The sequence below is a fragment of the Scardinius erythrophthalmus genome (assembly GCF_964197995.2).
Source record: "Scardinius erythrophthalmus genome assembly, chromosome: 3".
Taxonomy (NCBI): Eukaryota; Metazoa; Chordata; class Actinopteri; order Cypriniformes; family Leuciscidae; genus Scardinius; species Scardinius erythrophthalmus.
The window spans coordinates 8,105,351-8,125,815 of NC_138223.1; the positions used below are offsets into that span (position 1 = coordinate 8,105,351).

General features: G+C 38.4%; 2 protein-coding genes across 2 annotated transcripts; one reads left to right on the top strand and one right to left on the bottom strand.

Moving 5' to 3' along the window:
* Window positions 1-556: 556 nt before the first annotated feature.
* Window positions 557-6,437, top strand: fscn1b (fascin actin-bundling protein 1b). Its single transcript, XM_081361689.1, has 5 exons — window positions 557-1,473; window positions 1,978-2,134; window positions 2,667-2,788; window positions 4,764-4,934; window positions 5,014-6,437. The coding sequence occupies exons 1-5, from the start codon at window positions 645-647 to the stop codon at window positions 5,217-5,219; spliced, it is 1,485 nt and encodes a 494-aa protein (XP_081217815.1). The 5' UTR covers window positions 557-644; the 3' UTR covers window positions 5,220-6,437.
* A 1,091-nt stretch (window positions 6,438-7,528) lies between these two features.
* On the bottom strand, window positions 7,529-20,406 carry abcg2b (ATP-binding cassette, sub-family G (WHITE), member 2b). Its single transcript, XM_081361699.1, has 16 exons — window positions 20,132-20,406; window positions 19,087-19,453; window positions 17,575-17,634; window positions 17,367-17,484; window positions 16,997-17,152; window positions 14,677-14,834; window positions 14,361-14,512; window positions 13,546-13,629; window positions 13,256-13,398; window positions 12,749-12,900; window positions 11,724-11,813; window positions 9,913-10,037; window positions 9,648-9,802; window positions 9,464-9,553; window positions 9,257-9,309; window positions 7,529-8,207 (listed from the first exon to the last, which is right to left on the bottom strand). The coding sequence occupies exons 2-16, from the start codon at window positions 19,272-19,274 to the stop codon at window positions 8,060-8,062; spliced, it is 1,872 nt and encodes a 623-aa protein (XP_081217825.1). The 5' UTR covers window positions 19,275-19,453; window positions 20,132-20,406; the 3' UTR covers window positions 7,529-8,059.
* Window positions 20,407-20,465: the final 59 nt, after the last annotated feature.

Here is a 20,465-nt window from a genome sequence, read left to right on the forward strand (position 1 = left end):
TGCTTGTATTTGGCAGTAGGCCTATAACCATATTTCAAAAACAAGTAGGCGCTAATTAGGCTTCTGAAATCACATAGCCTATTGTAGCCTACTTAGACCTACTTAATGGTCAAAATATTTAAACTGAAATATTTTCATTTTGATACAAATAACATGCACTATAGGCTACATGTGTCAGAAAGCATTAGCCTATATTCAGTTCGCATTTAAGTAAAATTAATTTAAAGTATAGCTCTTTAAATATATATATATATATATATATATTTTTTTTTTACAAGAGAAGGCACTTTAATTTAAGATCGGTCTATTCTTCCCATAGCAACAGCAGCGAGATGACGTGGAAAGCGGTTCCAGTCTTTGCATTTTATTAGGGTAAATCTCGTGCAAACAGCTGTCCAGTACGATGATGCTCCTGTGTGGAATAAAACAGCAAGACACTTAAAAAAAATATTACATAGGCTACAGCCTACATATCAGCATCATCAGCATCAGCATCTCTCTCTCTCTCTCTCTCTCTCTCTCTCTCTCTCTCTCTGTCTCTCTCTCTCTCGCGCGCGCGCCATCGTGTGTCAATCGTCACACCCACTCCTCGGAACCGCTGCTCACCGATTCTCACCGAACCGTAACGTCTAAACAGCTCCAACATGTCTTCTGAAGGATTAGGCGAGACTTTGGTGATTCGGTTCGGGCTAATAAACGCCGGTAACAAATATCTGACAGCGGAGATGTTTGGTTTTAAGATCAATGCCTCCGCGAGCTCAATGAAGAAAAAGCAGGTGTGGACACTGGAGCAGTCCGGAGACCACGGAGACTCCAATGCCGTGTTCATTAAAAGCCACCTGGGTCGCTACCTCGCCACCGACAAGGACGGCAACGTGACCGCGGACAGCGAGAAACCCGGCCCGGACTGTCGGTTCCTTGTGATCGCCCACGACGACGGCCGGTGGTCCCTGCAATCCGAGCCCCATGCGCGCTACCTGGGCGGGACCGAGGACCGGATCTCGTGCTTTGCGCAAAGCATCTCGCCTGCGGAGAAATGGAACGTGCACCTGGCCGTGCATCCTCAGGTGAACGTGTACAGCATCGCGCGCAAGCGGTACGCGCACCTGTGCGCCGAGAGGAACGAGCTCGCCGTGGACCGCGACGTGCCGTGGGGTGTGGACTCACTGCTCACGCTCGTGTACCTGGACCACCGGTATCATCTGCAGACCGCAGACAACCGCTTCCTCACGTGCAGCGGCGCCCTGACTGCCAAACCGGGCACGGGCACCGGGTTCACGCTGGAATTTCGCGCGGGAAAGGTGGCTTTCCGGGACGCCACGGGCAAATACATCGCACCCACGGGCCCCACCGGGACAATGAAGTCTGGCAAGAGCGCGCGTGTCGGCAAAGATGAGCTTTTTGTCCTCGAGCAAAGTCACGGGCAAGTGGTGCTCACAGCCAGCAACGAAAGAAACATCTCCATGCGCCAAGGTGATCTGTGATTGCAGCATGATTCATAAATAATACTAATAATAATAGTTCTGGGCCACATTTGGGTGAATTTAAGTAAAATGGGACACTTTTTTTATTTTTTTAATTTTTTTATCCAGCACTAAAATTTATCCAGACTGCTCTCTTTGTGTTATTGTGAAACCTTGCATGCAGGCCGCCCAATTTATTTATTTATTTTCATACATTTTGTAAAATGATTGTCCTGTCTTAGCAAACCAATCAAAGTTACTGTAAAAAAAAAAAAAAAAAAAAAAAAAAAAAAACCGAAGAAGCAATTTATTGCATGACAAACAGATATGCATTCTATAAAAAGCATGCATAATGGCTCAGAGTTTTGCTTTACTTTTAAGAGCTCTGGAAATCTGTGTCAGTGTGTGTACATGCATGCAGAAAAGTATCAGATTAGAATTGTAATTATATATTGATTAACTTCACTCTCCTAGTCTGTCTTAAAATGGCACTCTGATTGAATTATTATTTTAGGGGTTGACTTATCAGCCAATCAGGATGAGGAGTCTGATCAGGAGGTGTTTCAGATGGAGATGGACATGGAAACAAAGCGCTGTGCCTTCCGATCTTGCAATGGGAAGTACTGGAGTCTCACCCCAAGTGGAGCGATTCAATGCTCTGCCTCCACTAAGTAAGAACAATTAACTATGCGTAACTACTTTCAGAAAATGTCACATAGATATAAATAGACACAGGGTAGAATAGTAGATTAGCCTGCTGAGTGAACCATATGGCAAGAGGAATTAAATAAAGGCAATAGGGAATGCAAACATAACAGCTTGTCTTCTTGACTAGATGTTCTGTTTACTCAACAATTATATATATTCTCCAATAATTTTTAAACATACCAAAATGGAGGAAAGTTGTTTCAGTGGAGTAAATTATACCATTTCATAAAAAAAAGACATTTGTGATAATGTGCACTGATGAATTGTTACATTCACATTTTACATTTAGCAGACACTTTTATCCAAAGCAACGTACATTTAAACTTTTCTAAGAGCCACAATATTTGCAATACATAAAGAAAAGTTTATTGTTAGCTAGAGTTGAACACAAGCTCAATTGTGCTCAATAAGAACAGAAATGTACGTTCCAAAATTAAATAGGGTCTAGTCTATTATTTTTCAAGTTGATTTTAAGAAACTGTCTGTTTATCCCAGATCACCCAGTTGTTTCTTTGACCTTGAGTGGAAAGGGTCAAAAGTGGCACTGAAGGCCAGTAATGGTAAATACATGGCAGCCAAGAAGAACGGACAGCTGGCGGCCGCTGTGGACTCTGCAGGTTTGTGTCTGACGGTGTGTTCACACTTGGCAGGTTTGGTTCGATTAAATTGAACTCTGTTGCAATTGCTCAGTTAGTGTGGTTCATTTGAATTAGTGTGAACCCACCAAACAAGCTTCCAAACAAACTCTGGTGACATCTAAACGAACCAAAAACAGGATGTGATGTCACAAGACGCAACCCCAAAAAGGACCGAATGCGCAAGAATACCTGGTTCCTCTCGTCATAGGAGCCATGTTGCCGATTACAGTACGGTATAGGCATTGGACCCGCAGAAGATTTCAGTTTGTGTGTGTAACGGAGGAATTCCTGGCGCTGTTTTGACTCTGAAGGCCCGTTTACACTAAGGATGATAACGATAAATATAACGATAAAATATAGTTCTAAAATCTTCCTCAATATTAAAGAATAGCAGATTTCCCAGCACAGCTATAACGATAACGGTATAGAGAAACGATATTGTTGGGATCACTTTCGGAACTATTTTTTTCCAGCTGTTGAACGATAAAACACTGAGAGCCAATCAGAATAAATTCTAATTTAAGGGCTCACGCATTTAAAATGGCAGACAGCATTGCAGAGATTTTAATCGAAGTTAATGAACCAATGAAGTTAATCGCCGAGGTCCAGAAAAATCCACCACTGTTTGACAAGTCAAGCCCATTTAAAAAAAAATGGATATGGGAAAAAAATGTTCATATCCTCTAAATAAATGGTGATAAGTAAATACCTCAGGTATCCAGCGCTCGTTTCGACAACATTGTCTTGCTTCCTTTGAAGTTGCGGTGAAAAAGACTGTTTGACTGAATGTTTTTATTCTACTATATTGACTATGTCAGTTAAATTAACTGTTAGATTATTAGATCATTACACTAGCATGCCGAGGACATCTGCTGGTTAAAGCCATGTAAATGCAACAAGAACAACAAAACATGTTCAATGACGTTGTAAACACTTTGAAACCGCAGCACGCGAGCTTAGAATAAACAGACCGTTATCGTTTGTTGGTGTGGTCGCAAATATAGTTATCGTTATAGATATATTTATAGTTATCGTTCTCGTTCTTGGTGTGAATGGCCCTTTACACATTTTATAAGTCTCTCGTGAGTTCTCAGCTGATAAAAATACCATCCTACTCAATCTGTTCCGAGCGGGATTCGAACCGACATCGCCGGCGTGGGAGGCATGCGCGCTAACAAGGATGCTAAAGACCGCAGCCTCTAGCACGCTTCTTGAGGCCAGGGGAGTGAGGTTTACACGCACAGCGACTACTAGCTTGCCTCCGTTACACTCACTCACCCGCCTAAACCTCACTTCCATCCAGGTCATGGCACCAAAGTAACCCCTCCGGTCCTACTTGACCTGCTCTGAGCAGGAACCGGCTTGGGAGGCATGTGCGCTATCAAGGACGCTAAAGACCTCAGCCGCCAGTCGCTAGCGAGCCTCTTGAGGTCAGGGGAGTGAGGTTTACACGCACAGCGACTACTAGCTTGCCTTCCAGGTCATGGCACCAATGCAACCCCTCCGGTCCTACTTGACCTGCTTTGAGCGGGATTGAATCAGCGTGGGAGGCATGTGCGCTATCAAGGACGCTAAAGACCTCAGCCGCCAGTCGCTATCGAGCCTCATGAGGTCAGTGGAGTGAGGGTTAAACGTACAGCGACTACTAGCTTGCCTCCATTACATATGCACACACAACGAGAGCATCTAGCCCAGCACACAGGATTGTTTTAGATGTTCGATAAGTTTCATCACAAAATACTTAAATTAAAGACAGAGTGAACGCTAAGCGAACCAGGATTAGGTGTATCCTTTTCTTTTTTGGTCCGAGAACCAAGAGAACCAATCTAAAAGTGTGAACACGCTTATTCAAATTTTTAACATGCATATGTAAAATCAAGAGCACTGTATAATTAACCTCAGCTAACAGGTTATATGTAGAGTATGTCCCAGCGTGTGCTGTTCTCTTTTACAGGTGAGCAGGAGGAGTTTGTGGTGAAGCTCATCAACCGGCCGCTGATAGTTCTGCGTGGGGAACACGGATTCATTGGTTGCCGTAAGCAAGGAACCGGTACACTTGATTCGAACCGCTCATCATATGATGTCTTCCAGTTAGAGTACAACAACAACGCTTACAGCCTCAAAGGTGAGTGATAGTGTGACTCTGACTTGGTAGGATTTGGTAGGATGTAAATAGTTACCATTTCTCTAATTGCTCTCCTCAGACTCGGCGGGGAAGTTCTGGACAGTGGAGGCAGACGGCTCTGTGATTAGCAGCAGTGGAACACCTGTCTATTTCCACTTCGAGTTCTGTGATTATAATAAAGTGGCCATTAAGACGAAGGAAGGCAAGTATCTTAAGGGAGACCACGCTGGGGTTCTCAAAGCCAGCGGCCAGGCGATTGCTGATGCAACATTGTGGGAATACTGAGAAACATTCATGAATCTGCACACACACAAACAAACAATGTGTGTTCTTTAAACCTATACTTAAACATAACACATTCTCCATAGCATAAGCACAAGATGATAATGTAAAGTCCACATAACTCAACACAGAAATATTTCAACATAATATAATGGCTTAAGAAAAGTACAAACAAATGCACAAATTACTTGTCATTAAACTCATTATATTAAAGGGGTATTTCACCCAAAATTCTGTCAGCATTTTCTCGTTGTATGACTTACTTTCTTCAGTCGAACATAAAAGAATATATTTTGACTTCCTTTGTGTTCTACAGAAGAAAGAAAGTCATATGGGTTTGGAACAATATGAATGTGAGTAAATGATGACAGTTTTAATTTTTGGGTGAATTTTCCCTTTAATGAAGCACAACCTGATGGTACACTGACAAAATATAATACAAAAAAACTGGATTATTGTTCCACAAACTGTTTTTTGCTTAATCTCAATTAGCATAAGTCTTCACGAAATAATGCAACAATACATTAAGCAATTGAATGCACTTTGTGTAGAATCATGCAAAGTCACTGTCATTGCCTCTCAGTGCTTTCATGGTCTTATTTCACTCCGTATAATAGCGGTTTCTAGGAAATTCAGAATCTAAATGTGCTATTACATAATGGTCAGTAATTTTGCTTATGCAAAACGCTGTGCATCATAAGCTGAGCCTTCGGCCATAGGGTTTGTTCCTGCTCCCGAAAACATTTTTAGAGTGAACTGGCTTCTGTAATGAGGCCAGGTTTTAAATAGCAGCAACGTGGCTCAGAAAATACTGGAGAAATGTCCTTGTTCACATCAGAGAGATTCAGATTTCTCCACGCACACATACACAAGTACACAAAGCCAGTCAAAAGCAAATCATTTGTTTGTCAAATTGTTATCTGTGGTGTTTGTGGACATTTTGGGTTACATGACGTGTATTCAGCATGTTCTGACATCAGGAACAACAGTGTTTTTTATTGTAACTCTAGCTTGTTGATTTGCACTTTTTCGGCTAAAGCTTTTCCATGTGAATGTGTTGAAGAAAAAGATGAAGTGTTTGTGCCTTCCCTGGTGGGATAAGATCTCATAAGGTGTGAAAATGCAAATTTTTGAACTTCATTTTTAGTTTATTCTCATTATGTGCCATTTGCAACTGGACATGACAATGAAATAAAAAAAATTGTTGGACAGTAAATACTTAAAGAGTGTGCTTTGTTTTTTTTAGTTCTTGTATAAAAAGGTTCATCTCACATAATTAATATATTATAATCAGCTAGCAATAGATATGGTTACACTAATCAACTGCCTTTAATGTATCCATTTTTATTTACTTTATTCCTTACTCTGTATAAGTTTACATATTGCAACATAACCCAATTCATTGCAATAGTTTTGTTGCCATGGAGATGACATTTGTAACAATAATTTTATATTTTCTGAAGCAAATGTGTGTAGATTTTGTTTCTTCTTTGTCTTGTGCACCTCTGTACCTTAACTATTTTCCAGTGAATTCTCCCCAACTCGACCTTGGAGATTTTCCAAGATTTTTTGCGCTGACAGTGTGGCTCTTGAAACTCAAGAAGACTGCACTGCGCGCGCACACACACACACACACACACACACACACACACACACACACACACACACACACACACACACACTCTCACTCTCTCTCTCTCTCTCTCTCTCTCTCTCTCTCACACACACACACACACACACAAAGGAGATACTAATATCTAACAGATGTTAATATTCCATGTGGCAATAACAAAGAAATATCTGCAGCTGCTTTCTGTGGGTTTTGGACACTACAGCAACAAGTGGAGGACAAATTACATGACTTAAATTTGTGATTTTAAGATTTAGATTTGAGGTCTGGTAGTATACATTTGAAGATGAAAATATATAATTGATAAAAGCGTATGACTTACGTGTGTGCGCAAATAGCCATACACTCAAACAGAATAGTGCATTTAACAGCTACTCATTCAACATTTAAAAATACTAAGTTAATGGATAACATTCAAACTAGCTACTTACAAAAAAATACAGTAGTGTGTGTATAATTAATATCAAGGCAGTGCAAGAAGACGTGGAATGACCACAGACATATAAAATACAATAGTATTCTATTATGTCTATGGGAGGAAGGTGCAGAATGAAAGTCACATTAGGTCATGACTCAGAGCAGTGCTGCCACCTACTGGTGAAATTACTTATTACTGTCTATTTAAGGAAAACGAGACAATCTTCACATCCATTCGCTTGTGCACACTCACTCACAGGCTACACGTTTTAATTTTTTTATTTGGATAAAAACATATTGATTAACATATTGAAAAATTAAAATATAAATCGCTTTTTGGTTATACAGAATAAAATCTAGGACCATATTTTCTTTGCAACACGACTTCCATGAGCACAAAAAATTGATAACTTCATATTTTTTTATATTTACATGTCACATCTCACTGATCTCAGTAACTATAAAGTTTTGAGTCAATAGTCCAATTGTACAAATACAGTGATTTTGCTAGAGAAACATTTAGTCTCATCTTTCAACAAACTGTTTTACTATTTAATTTAGGCAGGAAAGCATTTAAATAGCCCAAAACACTTCAAACACAGATATATTGCACATGTTTTTTTTTTTTGTTTTTTTTTACATTACAAAGTATTTCATATTTACAAACAGCTATCAGTGTCCATCCCTGATATGTTTATAATCTACATACAACAAAAATGAAGTTGGTGTACAAAAATATGAATTTTATGAAATGACATTGTGTGTATGAGTCAATCTGTTATGAAGAGAATGTTCATTATTTCCAGCGGTTGATCCTGCGTAACTGTATGTATGCAAGTGTCATACACACCAGTATAATGCCCAGAAGAGCCACCTCGTTCTGCCAGAAACCCCACATACTGTAGTCGATCCCCTGAGATTTCAGATACATCTCTCCAGTTAGTCTGACCATGAGAAAGAGATCAAACAGAAGATGTAAATACCTAGGTTTGGTTGTCACTATAAAAAGTTTCAATTGTAATAGCTCAATCAAAAATTTAATTAAGCAATGATTTCCCTTTATGCCAGTATTGTGTTTTGAGATGCACTACACTTCAAAAGTTTGGGTTTGGTAAGATGTTTTAGAATTGATGTTCCTTATGCTCACCAAGACTGCATAATTTGATCAAAAATACAATATTATTACAATTTAAAAATATAGCTGCAAGCAGCAATTACCGGGACCAAGCAGAATAAGACGACAAGACATGGCTGAAAGTGTCAGATCAACTGCAACAATGAGCAATTAAAGACATTTAAAGAGGATTTTAGGTGAAATGGCTGAAAAATCATAGAAACAGTAATTAAAAATATGATTTAATTGATTATCACTTTTGACCAATAGGTGGCGCAGTTACAAAACTGATGTGATGTGGTCAGAGTGAAGTGACAATGACACATACAAAGTTTGGTGTCAATATGTCAAGGCATTGCAGAGATAAAGCCTGATGGCATCATGCCTCAACTTTGCCGCTGCGCTATACGAAAACGGTTTCGTCTATCGACACGAAATCCATAACTTTTAGTCGGCACTGTCTGGAGATGGATATTGGTCGAAAGTGATAATCCATATTTTAAGCTACTTTTTAAATGATTTTCAGCCATTTCACCTAAAATCCTCTATAAATGTCTTTAATTGCTCATTGTTGCAGTTGTTCTGACACTTTCAGCCATGTCTTGTCGTCTTATTCTGCTTGGCCCCGGTAACGGCTGCTTGCAGCTATATTTTTAATTAAAATTGTTTAGTAACAATGTAAAAGTAATTACTGTCATCATTTAATGAATAATAGTGGTTAATAAAAATATTAATTTCTTTAAAACAAATCTCACTGACCCCAAGCTTTTGAGCCAGTCATGATGTGCAAGAGGTTGTCTAACTTCCCAGTTATACAACTCTGTGAACTTTTACTGAACTGTCATTACACTTTATCTTTATGCAATATAAATAACTTACGTAGTGTTGACACCATAGAAAACCTGCCCTTTCATTTCATTTATCGTCACAGCCTACAAAAGAACAACACACAAGTACAGTATAATCAGCACTGCTTATATAATCTTATAATGTGTGGCGATGCATTTAAAAAGCACGTGCTACACTCTTTTAATATGTGTTATGTCTTGCAAAAACACTTTTTGATTTAAAAAATGAACGTCTTACATCTAGTCCATATTTGAAGATACTGGCCCACTTGAGCCAGGACAACCAGTTGAGCATTGAGTTGAGATTTACCAGGAACCCTCCAAATACCTGCAACAAAGAGAGAGAAAGACAGATGGAATGAGAAAGAATGACAAAGAACAAGAATATATGTGTTGTGCAAGTGTTTGTTCAGAAATCTGACCATCATGAAGACAAAGGGCAAGGCTATGAGGATGTTGGCCATGGCGAATGAGCTCACGCTGGCACTGATCAGGAAAGCCAAGCTGACTCCCGCCAGACTGACCATTGACATGGTCAACGCAAAGCACAAGAAGGATGTGAATGCTGGATTCAACCCTGTTGACAAATATATATTCATTTATTACACAATATGTGCTACTGATAGTTTTAATGATGTGCCAGATGTTTAGCATACTAATAATGCATCATGTGACACGTGTGCTTACCCATCATATAGTAAGAAATGCTGGAGAAGATGAAAATCGGTACAATGCGATTTGGTAGCAGATCCACAAAGACCTTGGACAGGAAATACACAGACGTACGGTAATATCCCCCAGAGTTCTCATGCCTAAACCATGCACATAAAACACACTTATTTTTTTGTAAAAGAAAAATTAAAGGGGTCATGACATGTTTTTTTTAGGGCTGTCAAACGATTAATCGCGATTAATCGCATCCAAAATAAAAGTTTGTGTTTACATAATTTATGTCTGTGTACGGAGTATAATTATTTTCTATATATAAATACACACACATGCATATATATATTTAAGAAAATGTGTTATTTATATATAAAATATTTATATATAATATAAATTATATATAATATAAATATATATACACAGTATATACCTGCAAATATTTCTTAAATATATACATGCATGTGTGTGTATTTATATATAGAAAATAATTATACACCGTACACACACATGTATTATGTAAAAACAAACTTTTATTTTGGATGCGATTAATCGCGATTAATCGTTTGACAGCCCTAGTTTTTTTTTTACATTTTTATTATGTTCCTTGAAGTTCACTTATAATGTTACACAAAAAAATACACGTAAGTGTTTTGAAAACATTACCCATATAAAGCCATCCTTTACAGACAAAGCTTTAAGAAATCATTCTCTTAAAGTTTGTGTTGTGCTGCTGTCAGATCCAATAGTCTAGTTTACTGCTTCATATAAACTAAAGTTCATTTGCAAACTCTCCATTACACTGTGCCTCATTTACAAAACAAAATGCTTTGAACAAACATTTAATCCTCTGACACTCTGGGATTTCATTAAACTAAACCATCCACTTGTTTCCGACGCTGCCTGGATCCTTCTGAAGTCTGTACAGAGTTGCAAACGAGCTGTTTAAACTGTACGTGTCAAAGCGAACGTTCTTTCACTCTTACAATTGTCCTGTTGTCGACAGACTCAAGTGTGATGAATATGTCAGAAACTGAACACGCATCTGTATACTGTATCCAGTTTAGACAGCGTCAGTGATTATAATCGGTGTGTAGGCAAACGTCGAATGAACGCCAGTGGGCGGGGCCTATAGTGTGATGATGTATAACTACACATCGATGTCTTGCTCTGGAGGCAGTCATATGTTTGCCCGTTTGACGTCACAGATACCACAATATCAAAACGATGTGTTTTTGGAGCTTGATTAAATAAATGCTTTGTTTATAATGAGGAAGACGTCTTAAGCTATGAAACTTGCAGGATGTTTTATTGATACAAAGTCCTTTTGTCAAAATATCAAAGCAAATTTGATTTCTCATGTCATGACCACTTTAATGAAAGGAAATATTAATAAATACAAGCATAATATGGACACATTCATTTCAGTGTTGTTATGTTAACCAAAACTAAAACTATTAAACTATTAAAAATAATTTTCATTAATTTAAATAAAGCTGAAATAAAATAAAATATAAATATTAGATGAAAAATGCAAACTTAAAAATCTTCAAATGAAAATTTGAAATGTTGTCTTGGTAACTAACTGAAATAAAACTAAAACTAAAATAAAAATAAATTAAAACTAAACTAAAATTTTAAATAACTAGATCACATAACAAAATGACTAACACTTAATAGAAACTTACACGGAAAATATAAAATATAAAAATAAAAGCTAATTCAAAATATAAAAAAAATACTATAATAGTAAATAAATAACACTAAAATAACATTGAAAATGTACAATTATAAGCACAATTTATGATTTGAACAAATGATAATGTCATACTCACACAAAGATTGCTCGCTCATTAATGAAGAGTTCAACTGCTGATAGATTGCCAAACACCATGTTGATGATGAGAAAGAAGAACGCTCCAATCCTGCTCACACAAACACAGAGAAATTAAACTGTAATGTTGTAAGGATGGATGGATGAGTGAGTGGATGGATGGATGAGTGTATGGATATTTGGTTGGATGGATGGATGGGTGGATGGATGGATGGATAGACGGACAGATGGATGGGTGGATGGATATTTGGTTGGATGGGTGGCTGGATGGATGGATGATGGATGGATGATGGATGGGTGGGTGGGTGGATGGATGGGTGGGTGGATGGATGGATGGATGATGGGTGGATGGATGGATGGATGGATGATGGATGGGTGGATGGATGGATGGATGATGGATGGATGTGTGGGTGGGTGGATGGATGGATGAGTGGATGGAGGGTGGATGGATGATGGATGGGTGGGTGGGTGGATGGATGGATGATGGGTGGATGGATGGATGATGGGTGGATGGATGGATGGATGGATGGATGGATGGATGGGTGGGTGGGTGGATGGATGGGTGGATGGAGGGTGGATGGATGATGGATGGGTGGATGGGTGGGTGGATGATGGGTGGATGGATGGATGGATGGATGGATGGTGGATGGATGGATGGAGGATGGATGATGGATGGGTGGATGGATGGATGGATGATGGATGTGTGGATGGATGGGGGGTGGATGGATGATGGATGGATGATGGGTGGATGGATGGATGGATGGATGGATGGATGGATGGATGGGTGGATGGATGGATGGGTGGATGGATGGATGGATGGATGGATGATGGATGTGTGGATGGATGGAGGGTGGATGGATGATGGATGGATGATGGGTGGATGGATGGATGGATGGATGGATGGATGGATGGATGGATGGATGGGTGGATGGATGGATGATGGATGGGTGGGTGGGTGGATGGATGGATGGATGGATAGGTGGATGGGTGGATGGATGATGGATGGATGGATGGATATGACAGTACCTGTTCTGTAAGGCTTCAGGAAGAGTTAAAGGCATCTGGTAGTAGATGAGTCCAATCAGTAGAGCACAGAGGATGTTAAGTGCCATCTGAGCATATGAGGTCTGAGGATTCCTGACAACATTCAGCATTGTCCTCCAACACACCACTTTTAACTACATACAAACACACACATTTAACCACATACACATGTTCAGGTAAGCATGCACATACACATACATGGACAAAACATAAAACCATTGTCACATCTGCTTTGTAGTTTTATTTCAAGTTTATATTTTCATGTCTTTTATTTTGAATTTCTCATAGTTTTAGTTCCTTAGTCTAACTTGCCTTCAGTGGACTTCATGTTACAACCATGCAAAAGACAAGGTTTATGGCTCACTGTTTATTTCACCCATAACTGACCTGATAACAGCTATGAGCTAAAGTTGAACAGTCGGTCAAAGTAATGTACCGGTTAAACATTTACTTATAAACACACGCCTAAAAGACTTTTATGAAACAAACCTGGTAGAAAAATGAGGTGACATAAGATGGTGCCTTGCTCTTGGCTTCAAATGAGGGATCTGATGGTCCAGTGATACATTTCAACTCCTCTTTGACAGAAGCACAGTACTGAGACTCACTGTAAAGCTCAGCCAATGTCTTCTCTGAGGAAGAGAGAGAAACTTTCAATCCACTTAACTCATGAGACTGAACCATACCACAAAACATTGATAACCTTACATAAGTTGCATTTGTCGATCCCTCCGTTTCATAATCATGTATGTGCTCATATTTGCCTGTCTGTGTATTACCTGTTGGCCTTGAAGGAGTGGTCTCCCCATTTGTTATGTCCAGGAAGAAATCGGCAGGGTTGTTGAAAGCCTCACACTCATAACCTGATCAACAGAGGAGACCATATTTATGATGAATTTAATAATATTTGAAAATATGAATGGCAAGTATTCTTTTTAGTAACACTTTAATTGAACAATATCCATGTCACACGTTACATGTAGTTAGTATAGTAGTAACTATAAATTATGCATTATTACATGCGACTAACCCTAAAACAAACCCTAATCCTAACCCTATAGTAAGTATATGCTTTAATTATTATCACTTAGAACTTAAATGTATAATAACACTGTAACAAAGACACCTTATTTTTCTATTATAGCAAAGGCACTGTAGTGAAGATATTAACCACTAAATGAATATTGAAGTGTTTTGTATTAATACACAAGCAAAAAGGCTAATAGACTAGAGCATGAATTATTTTTATTATTATACAGAAAGATAAAATTGTCCTTTTCAGTTTTGATTTTATTCAATTCTGGCACCTTTTTTGCTTTTTATTATTTCATGCTTCCTTGTTTCATGCACAATTTAAATACATCTATTGAAAACAATAGATTTCAATATCGTGGTACTTTGATACCATAGTATGATTACTATATTTATATATCACAGAGTATGGTACTCCAAGGTACTTCAAAGAATACCTTCAAAGTATTACTATTTTAGTGTTCAAAAATCGTGGAGTTGGTTGAGTTGGATGGGTCTGATCTAAAATTTTCGTTTAATTCATATTTATGTGACCAGCATATCAAATGTGTGGGTATTTTACCCAGACTCTGGAAGTAGTCCATGGCTTTGCCGGCAGGGCCAGCATAAACGGTTTCTCCTTTATGTAGAAGTGTCAGGTGATCAAAGAGCTTGAAGATAGAGTAACGTGGCTGGTGGATCGAGAAAATGATAGTTCTGCCGCCCCGTGACAACCTGAATGACCAGAAGAGAGAAAGACGGGAGTTGCAGAGAGAAGATAAAATGACATGAACATAAAGATTTCGAGATCATCTGATTTCAAAACAAGAAGAGGTTAAGTTAGAAGTACATAATAAACCAGGCGATGAAGTGTTGTTAAATAAGGCACAAGTCTGTACCTGTGCAAGAGAGAAATGATGCTGTTAGCTGTATTGGAGTCGAGGCCTGTGGTCGGCTCATCCAGGAACAGAAGACTAGGAGATGTAATGAGCTCCATACCAATGCTACAGCGCTTTCTTTCTCCTCCCGATACACCTCTTATAAACTCTGTACCAATCTGGGAGAAAGATATTATCTATTTAATATATTTAAATAACATTTAACACATTTAATTTTTTAAGGGCAAAAGTATTTTCAAATGAACACCATTTGAAGCATGAACTTTGCGATAAAAAGATCTCTCTATTGGCACGTTTACATGACAACGGCATACTAAAAATGGAAAAAAATTTCCTTGCCGTTTTTCACATACAGAAAACAACATTGTCAAAATGATCCCTGTTCACACTAGCCTGGCTAACGTCAGACCTCGTCTCATTGAGACGTGGTCTGGGAATCACATGTTCATTTTCTCGTATTTCAGGCGTGGTTTACGAATGCCCAGAGCCGTTTATTGGGCGCTATGAATGTCTATCAAATGCGCCTGTATGTAGCTCATAGCCAATCGTTTCAATTATACCAGATGACGTATGTAGAGCGACAGAAATTCGACGAGGAAGAAGACGAAATAAAAACTTGTGTCAGAGCCCGTCTACGGAGAGCCTTCCCACTCCCTATTAAGTCCTATTGTACCGAATTTTGGCTGTAGTTCCACCAGAGTTCCACTGGGGTCGATCGTCCATGAGTGCAGAATGAATGGGAGTCTATGGGGCTAGACGGCTAAATTTGTCTCTTTCACCCGATTGCCGTTGAGAAATCTCAGATTTGATTGTAGGTTTTGCAAGTTCAACATGGGTTATAGGTCGAAAGTTGAATGAACGAGTACTTATGTCCTTTCGATTTCTTACAAGTTGAGTTGTTGTTGCCCATAACACGCTAGCATTCTGCTAATGAACCAGCGTTCACTGACCAATCAGCGAAGGACTGATTACGACCAGAGATGCCGCTTGATGGCATCGTGGCATCCGAAGAGGGACCAGAAACAAACAAAACAAAAACTCTTCTAGCACGTGTATTTACCTGTGTCAGCTGTGTTGTCGATGCCTCGAGAGAAAACAAAGTGCAGAGCGCGAAAACACCAAAGTGACTGAAGGATTGCAAGCAGTATCTCTGGTCAAACAATGTGTATGACGTCATTGACACTTTAAAAGACTTTTTAAAGCAAATAAGTGACTCTGAAAAGTCTAACACCCAGCAATGTGTAATTTCTTTGCATCTCCTTTCGAATACAACATTCAAATTACTAGACAAAAAATAATATCCTGTGAAAAGTGGATTTTGAGGGGTATAGCGCCATACACCTCCATTCATTCTGCACTCGTCCTGTGAGCGCCCTCATATGGAATCAGAGAGGAACTGCAACCAGTTCAGAAGCCGGAAGTTTACTGAGAGTGAAACTTCTCGCCTTATTAGACATTCTCTGCTTGCGTTCTAAACTACTTAGAACACTGTCTAAGGCTGCGTCGAAAGGTAACTTCGCGTCTGATGCCATGTTGGATCCATAGATATAAACAAACTGCTTCGGTGTGTCGCATAGACGTCGTCATCATCTTGCTGCTCCCTCCCCGTTCTGTGATTGGTTCCCTTTTTGACGGGAAAATCTGGTCCATGGTATCCAGGCTGCCTAGCAGTGTGAATAAAATCACGCTGCGCGCAAGGCAGCGTGAGGAAGCCCAGGCTATGTTCACACGGACCCGCCAAAACGACTAAACACTGTTTTCTGCTGCCAGGCCAGTAGTTGGCGATGTCACTTTGTAAAGAAACACTACGTGCCTATAGACTGAACATGTAACGCATGTGCATGATGTCACTGTTTTCACAATTCCGCGTTTTTGTAGTTTACACGGAGACTATACAGTAACTTTATTGTTTTTTTAAAAATGTGTACTTTGTAACCTGTTTTTAAAAGTTTGCGTTTTCAGGCCCTAAAACGCTGTTGTCTTGTAAATAAACGGCCAAAACTTATAAAAACATTTCCGTTTTAAGCTGAAGACAGTGTCGTGTAAACGCCCCTAAAAGATTTTTGTGACCTTGACTAGATTTTCTCAACAGGCAGTTTCCAAATATTAATAATATTTTAAACAAAACTTAAAAACTTCACTACTTTTTTTCGTTTTAAGATAAAAACAAATAAAAGATTATTCCCAATAATTAATATTTTTTTAAATCTTTTTAGCAAGGTGTTTTTTTTCCCCTTTGCAATCTCAGGACAGAAACATTTCTGAGTGTATGCACCACACATCTAAATGAATAGATCTGGCAGTCGCATTTGTGACCAACCTTGGTGTTTGCACAGTCCTCCAATCCAAGCTCCTGAATGATGCTCTCCACTTTTTTTTCCTTATCAGCAGTGGAATACTGTTTCCTTGACAACCGCAGATTTCCAGAGAATAAAAGATTCTCCCGCACAGTCAGAGTTCCCATCAGGACATCATCCTACAGAAGGGGAGTGGCAGACAGACAGACATATAGCAAAGAAAATGCTGGAAATTAAACCGATTAAATACATGCAAAAGATTCCAGAACAGAGGACAAAAATAATTCTATCACATCCCTGCATTAACATTTACATGTGTCACACAACAAAGCAGATTACTCCTTTATCCTCATGAGAGAATATACTAACAACTGTAAAGTTGTGCATTCTCACCTGTACGACATAGGCAGACATGAGACGGAGGTCAGTGGTCACAACCTTGTTGTCAACAAGAACTTGACCTGTACGCAAACCACGAGGATCCTTCCTGCCAGCGATCACATCTAACAACCTTCACACAAAAAATAAAGGTTATAAATTGTGCGTAGTTGCCAGCTTGTTGTTAGTTGTAACTATAGTCTGATGATTCTGTGCATCTTACGATGTTTTGCCGCTTCCTGTTGCTCCCATGATTGCATTCAGTCCCGTTTTCATGATCCCACTAAAACAGGAAATAGCAAAACAGTCTTATATGTGCACTGTATATTTATCAAATAACCTAAAAATATGATTCATGTGGCAACATCTAAATTAAGACAAAAATATTTTTAATATGCTTGAATCATTAGGTTTTCACCAATCAATATAGACAGCAAAACAGATTTTTATTTCAAATAAATGCTATTCTTTTGAACTTTCTATTCATCAATAAAAAATGTAACAATAATATCAATATCAAGCAGCACAACTGTTTTCAACATTGATAATAATCATATTAGAATGATTTCTGAAGGATCATGTGACACTGAATACTGGAGTAATGATGCTGAAAATTCAGCTTTTCCGTCACAGGAATAAATTACATTATAAAATATATTAAATTAGAAACAAGTCATTTTTGGGGTTTATTTATTTACTTTTTATTGTATTTTTGATTAAATTAATGCTGCCTTAGTGAGCATAAGAGACTTTCAAAAACATAAAAAAAAACTTCCAATTTCCAACTTTTGAACAGTAGAGTAGAATTTATCATATTAAATATGTTTTTGACTTTACAAAGTCACTTTTTAATTTAACAGTTTATTTAAACGTTAATGCACGAGGCACATTTTTGGTTATCTGATTTCATTATATAACAAAAGAGCAATCTACAGGGTGGGCCATTTATATGGATACACCGTAATAACATGGGAATGGTTGGTAATATTAATGTCCTGTTTGTGGCACATTAGTATATGTGAGGGGGCAAACTCCTTAAGATGGGTGGTGACCATGGTGGCCATACTAATGTGCCACAAACAGGACTTTAATATCACCAACCATTCCCATGTTATTACGGTGTATCCATATAAATGGCCCACCCTGTATATATCTAGTATTGACGATATATTATCATTAAAAATATGTGCCATTTTTATTGCAATTAATATAATGTATTAATTATAAAAATAAATAATACAAAAACATGTATATTTCTTGTGTTCTGACATAGAAAACAACCATCACAGTTCCTCAACCAAAGCAAGCAACTGATTGCTGTAAATAACACAAAAAATGAAACATGAACACACTAACACACAAAAACTATGAAGAATTACAATTTCAGAACTTCTTTTTCATTCTAATCTCCAAACATCTGAACTCTGCACAAACTTTAGATGATATTTTCAATAGCATTAGGTCAAGAACAATTTCTTTTGCAGATATAAAAACATTTAAACACAGAAAGACACTGATATGCACATGCATATCAAATAGCTCTGGTTAAAGATTAAAGATAACTGTTATCTGTATCAAATTGATCTGCAATAATGTTTGACGGCACAGCAGTATGTTTTGCTGAATACGGTCAATGCGAGATGTAAATCTTATAAAGCATGTAAACATCTAGTGAATAAGACAATCTGACTGAACTGCCTCTACAGCATTTAGACACTCACACACAGACACTAACCTGATATTTTTTAAGATGTCTCTCTCAGGTCCTCTCTTGCGGCACAGTCCACGGTTTTCTCTAATGCAGTACTGAATATTCTGGTATGTCAGAGTTGGACCTGGCACTTTTACAGACACCTTTGAGCCGTTGCTCTCCCAAGCAGGCAACATTTTTATCTCACACACTTCCATGGAGCTGGAGAGCATGAGGCAGAGGAGAGAGAAAGTGACAAGCTTCCAGGTGGAATGAGTATTCAAGAGTCTACAGCCAGCCCACCCTTTCAGGACTCTCCTCCAGACATTAACCTGGGGTCACTGCGCGTCTCCTGTCAAAGTCCTCACATGCCAAGTTTCTGTGTTACACCTCCTGCTATGTAACACCAGCACTAAGGAAACAACATACAAGTTGATAAGACTCTAACTTTGCACATATGAAGATGAATTATGATGTGACATGCCATATATTATACAACTTCTCTTGCACGTGCAAGCATGTTAAATCCCTCTGTCTCTGCCCTTCCCCTTTATGTTATCATGTTTTATCTTATCTTTATTTTGGGGTCAAGGTGATTTTCTTCTAAAATATGAACATCACTCCTTAAGGATGTTACCAAACAATCTCTAACATCATCAGAATATGTTAAATGTATAAACATTAAATATTACCAATAAGAGGGATATTAGTTAACCAAAATTGGTTTTGTGGGAACATAAAAATTTGACTTGTCTACATGCTTATAGTTTTTGTGAAGTTTAATCGAAACCTCCTTTAATGTCCTTTAAAAAAAAAGCATTGTCTACAAGAAATAAGATCAATTCAATATAGCTTGCTGATGAGTTTCATATAACCTTATAAAGCCGACTGTATTGTGTGTGACACGCAAGTTTCTAAGGCCTCTAAATTATAAACATGATCAAAACTTTGCTGAAATACCTGTTGTACACAACAGATTTATTTTTTATATTTTGTCTAAATGTACAATATATTATATGCATATAAAAAGAGAGGTGTTTTTAAATATGCCACCGTGAAAATGTATTTTCCCTTTAAATTAGTTTCTTACCTGTGATGTCTTGTGACAACAGACATATGGGTTTGAGCACGCAAGATGCATTCGTGTACTTGTATAATGACGCCCTCTGTAGGCCAAAGGAGGTAATCACAACAGGCTATATTTATTCAAAAATTCCTCTCTTTGTTTAACAGTCTCCTACTGTAATGAACAGAAGAGAAACAGGAAAAGACCTTGGAAAGCATGAATAGCGACTCATTATGGGCTTGCGCAATCTCGCGTTCCTGCTCAGTGTACTTGAGTTGAGGCTCAGTGTTCGGTGTGGCACATAAACATGGGCGGTGTCATCGTTCATTGTCACTCCGTGACATATGACAGACAGTTG

Excerpts from the sequence above, each read along its gene's own strand:
- fscn1b (XM_081361689.1), top strand. The coding sequence starts at position 645 with ATGTCTTCTGAAGGATTAGGCGAGACTTTGGTGATTCGGTTCGGGCTA. Across the intron at positions 1,474-1,977 it reads AAACATCTCCATGCGCCAAG|GGGTTGACTTATCAGCCAAT; the intron begins GTGATCTGTGAT and ends TTATTATTTTAG. Across the intron at positions 2,789-4,763 it reads GGCCGCTGTGGACTCTGCAG|GTGAGCAGGAGGAGTTTGTG; the intron begins GTTTGTGTCTGA and ends TCTCTTTTACAG.
- abcg2b (XM_081361699.1), bottom strand. The coding sequence starts at position 19,274 with ATGCTCTCCAGCTCCATGGAAGTGTGTGAGATAAAAATGTTGCCTGCT. Across the intron at positions 14,513-14,676 it reads ATCATTTCTCTCTTGCACAG|GTTGTCACGGGGCGGCAGAA; the intron begins GTACAGACTTGT and ends CTGGTCATTCAG. Across the intron at positions 10,038-11,723 it reads AATGAGCGAGCAATCTTTGT|GCATGAGAACTCTGGGGGAT; the intron begins GTGAGTATGACA and ends TGCATGGTTTAG.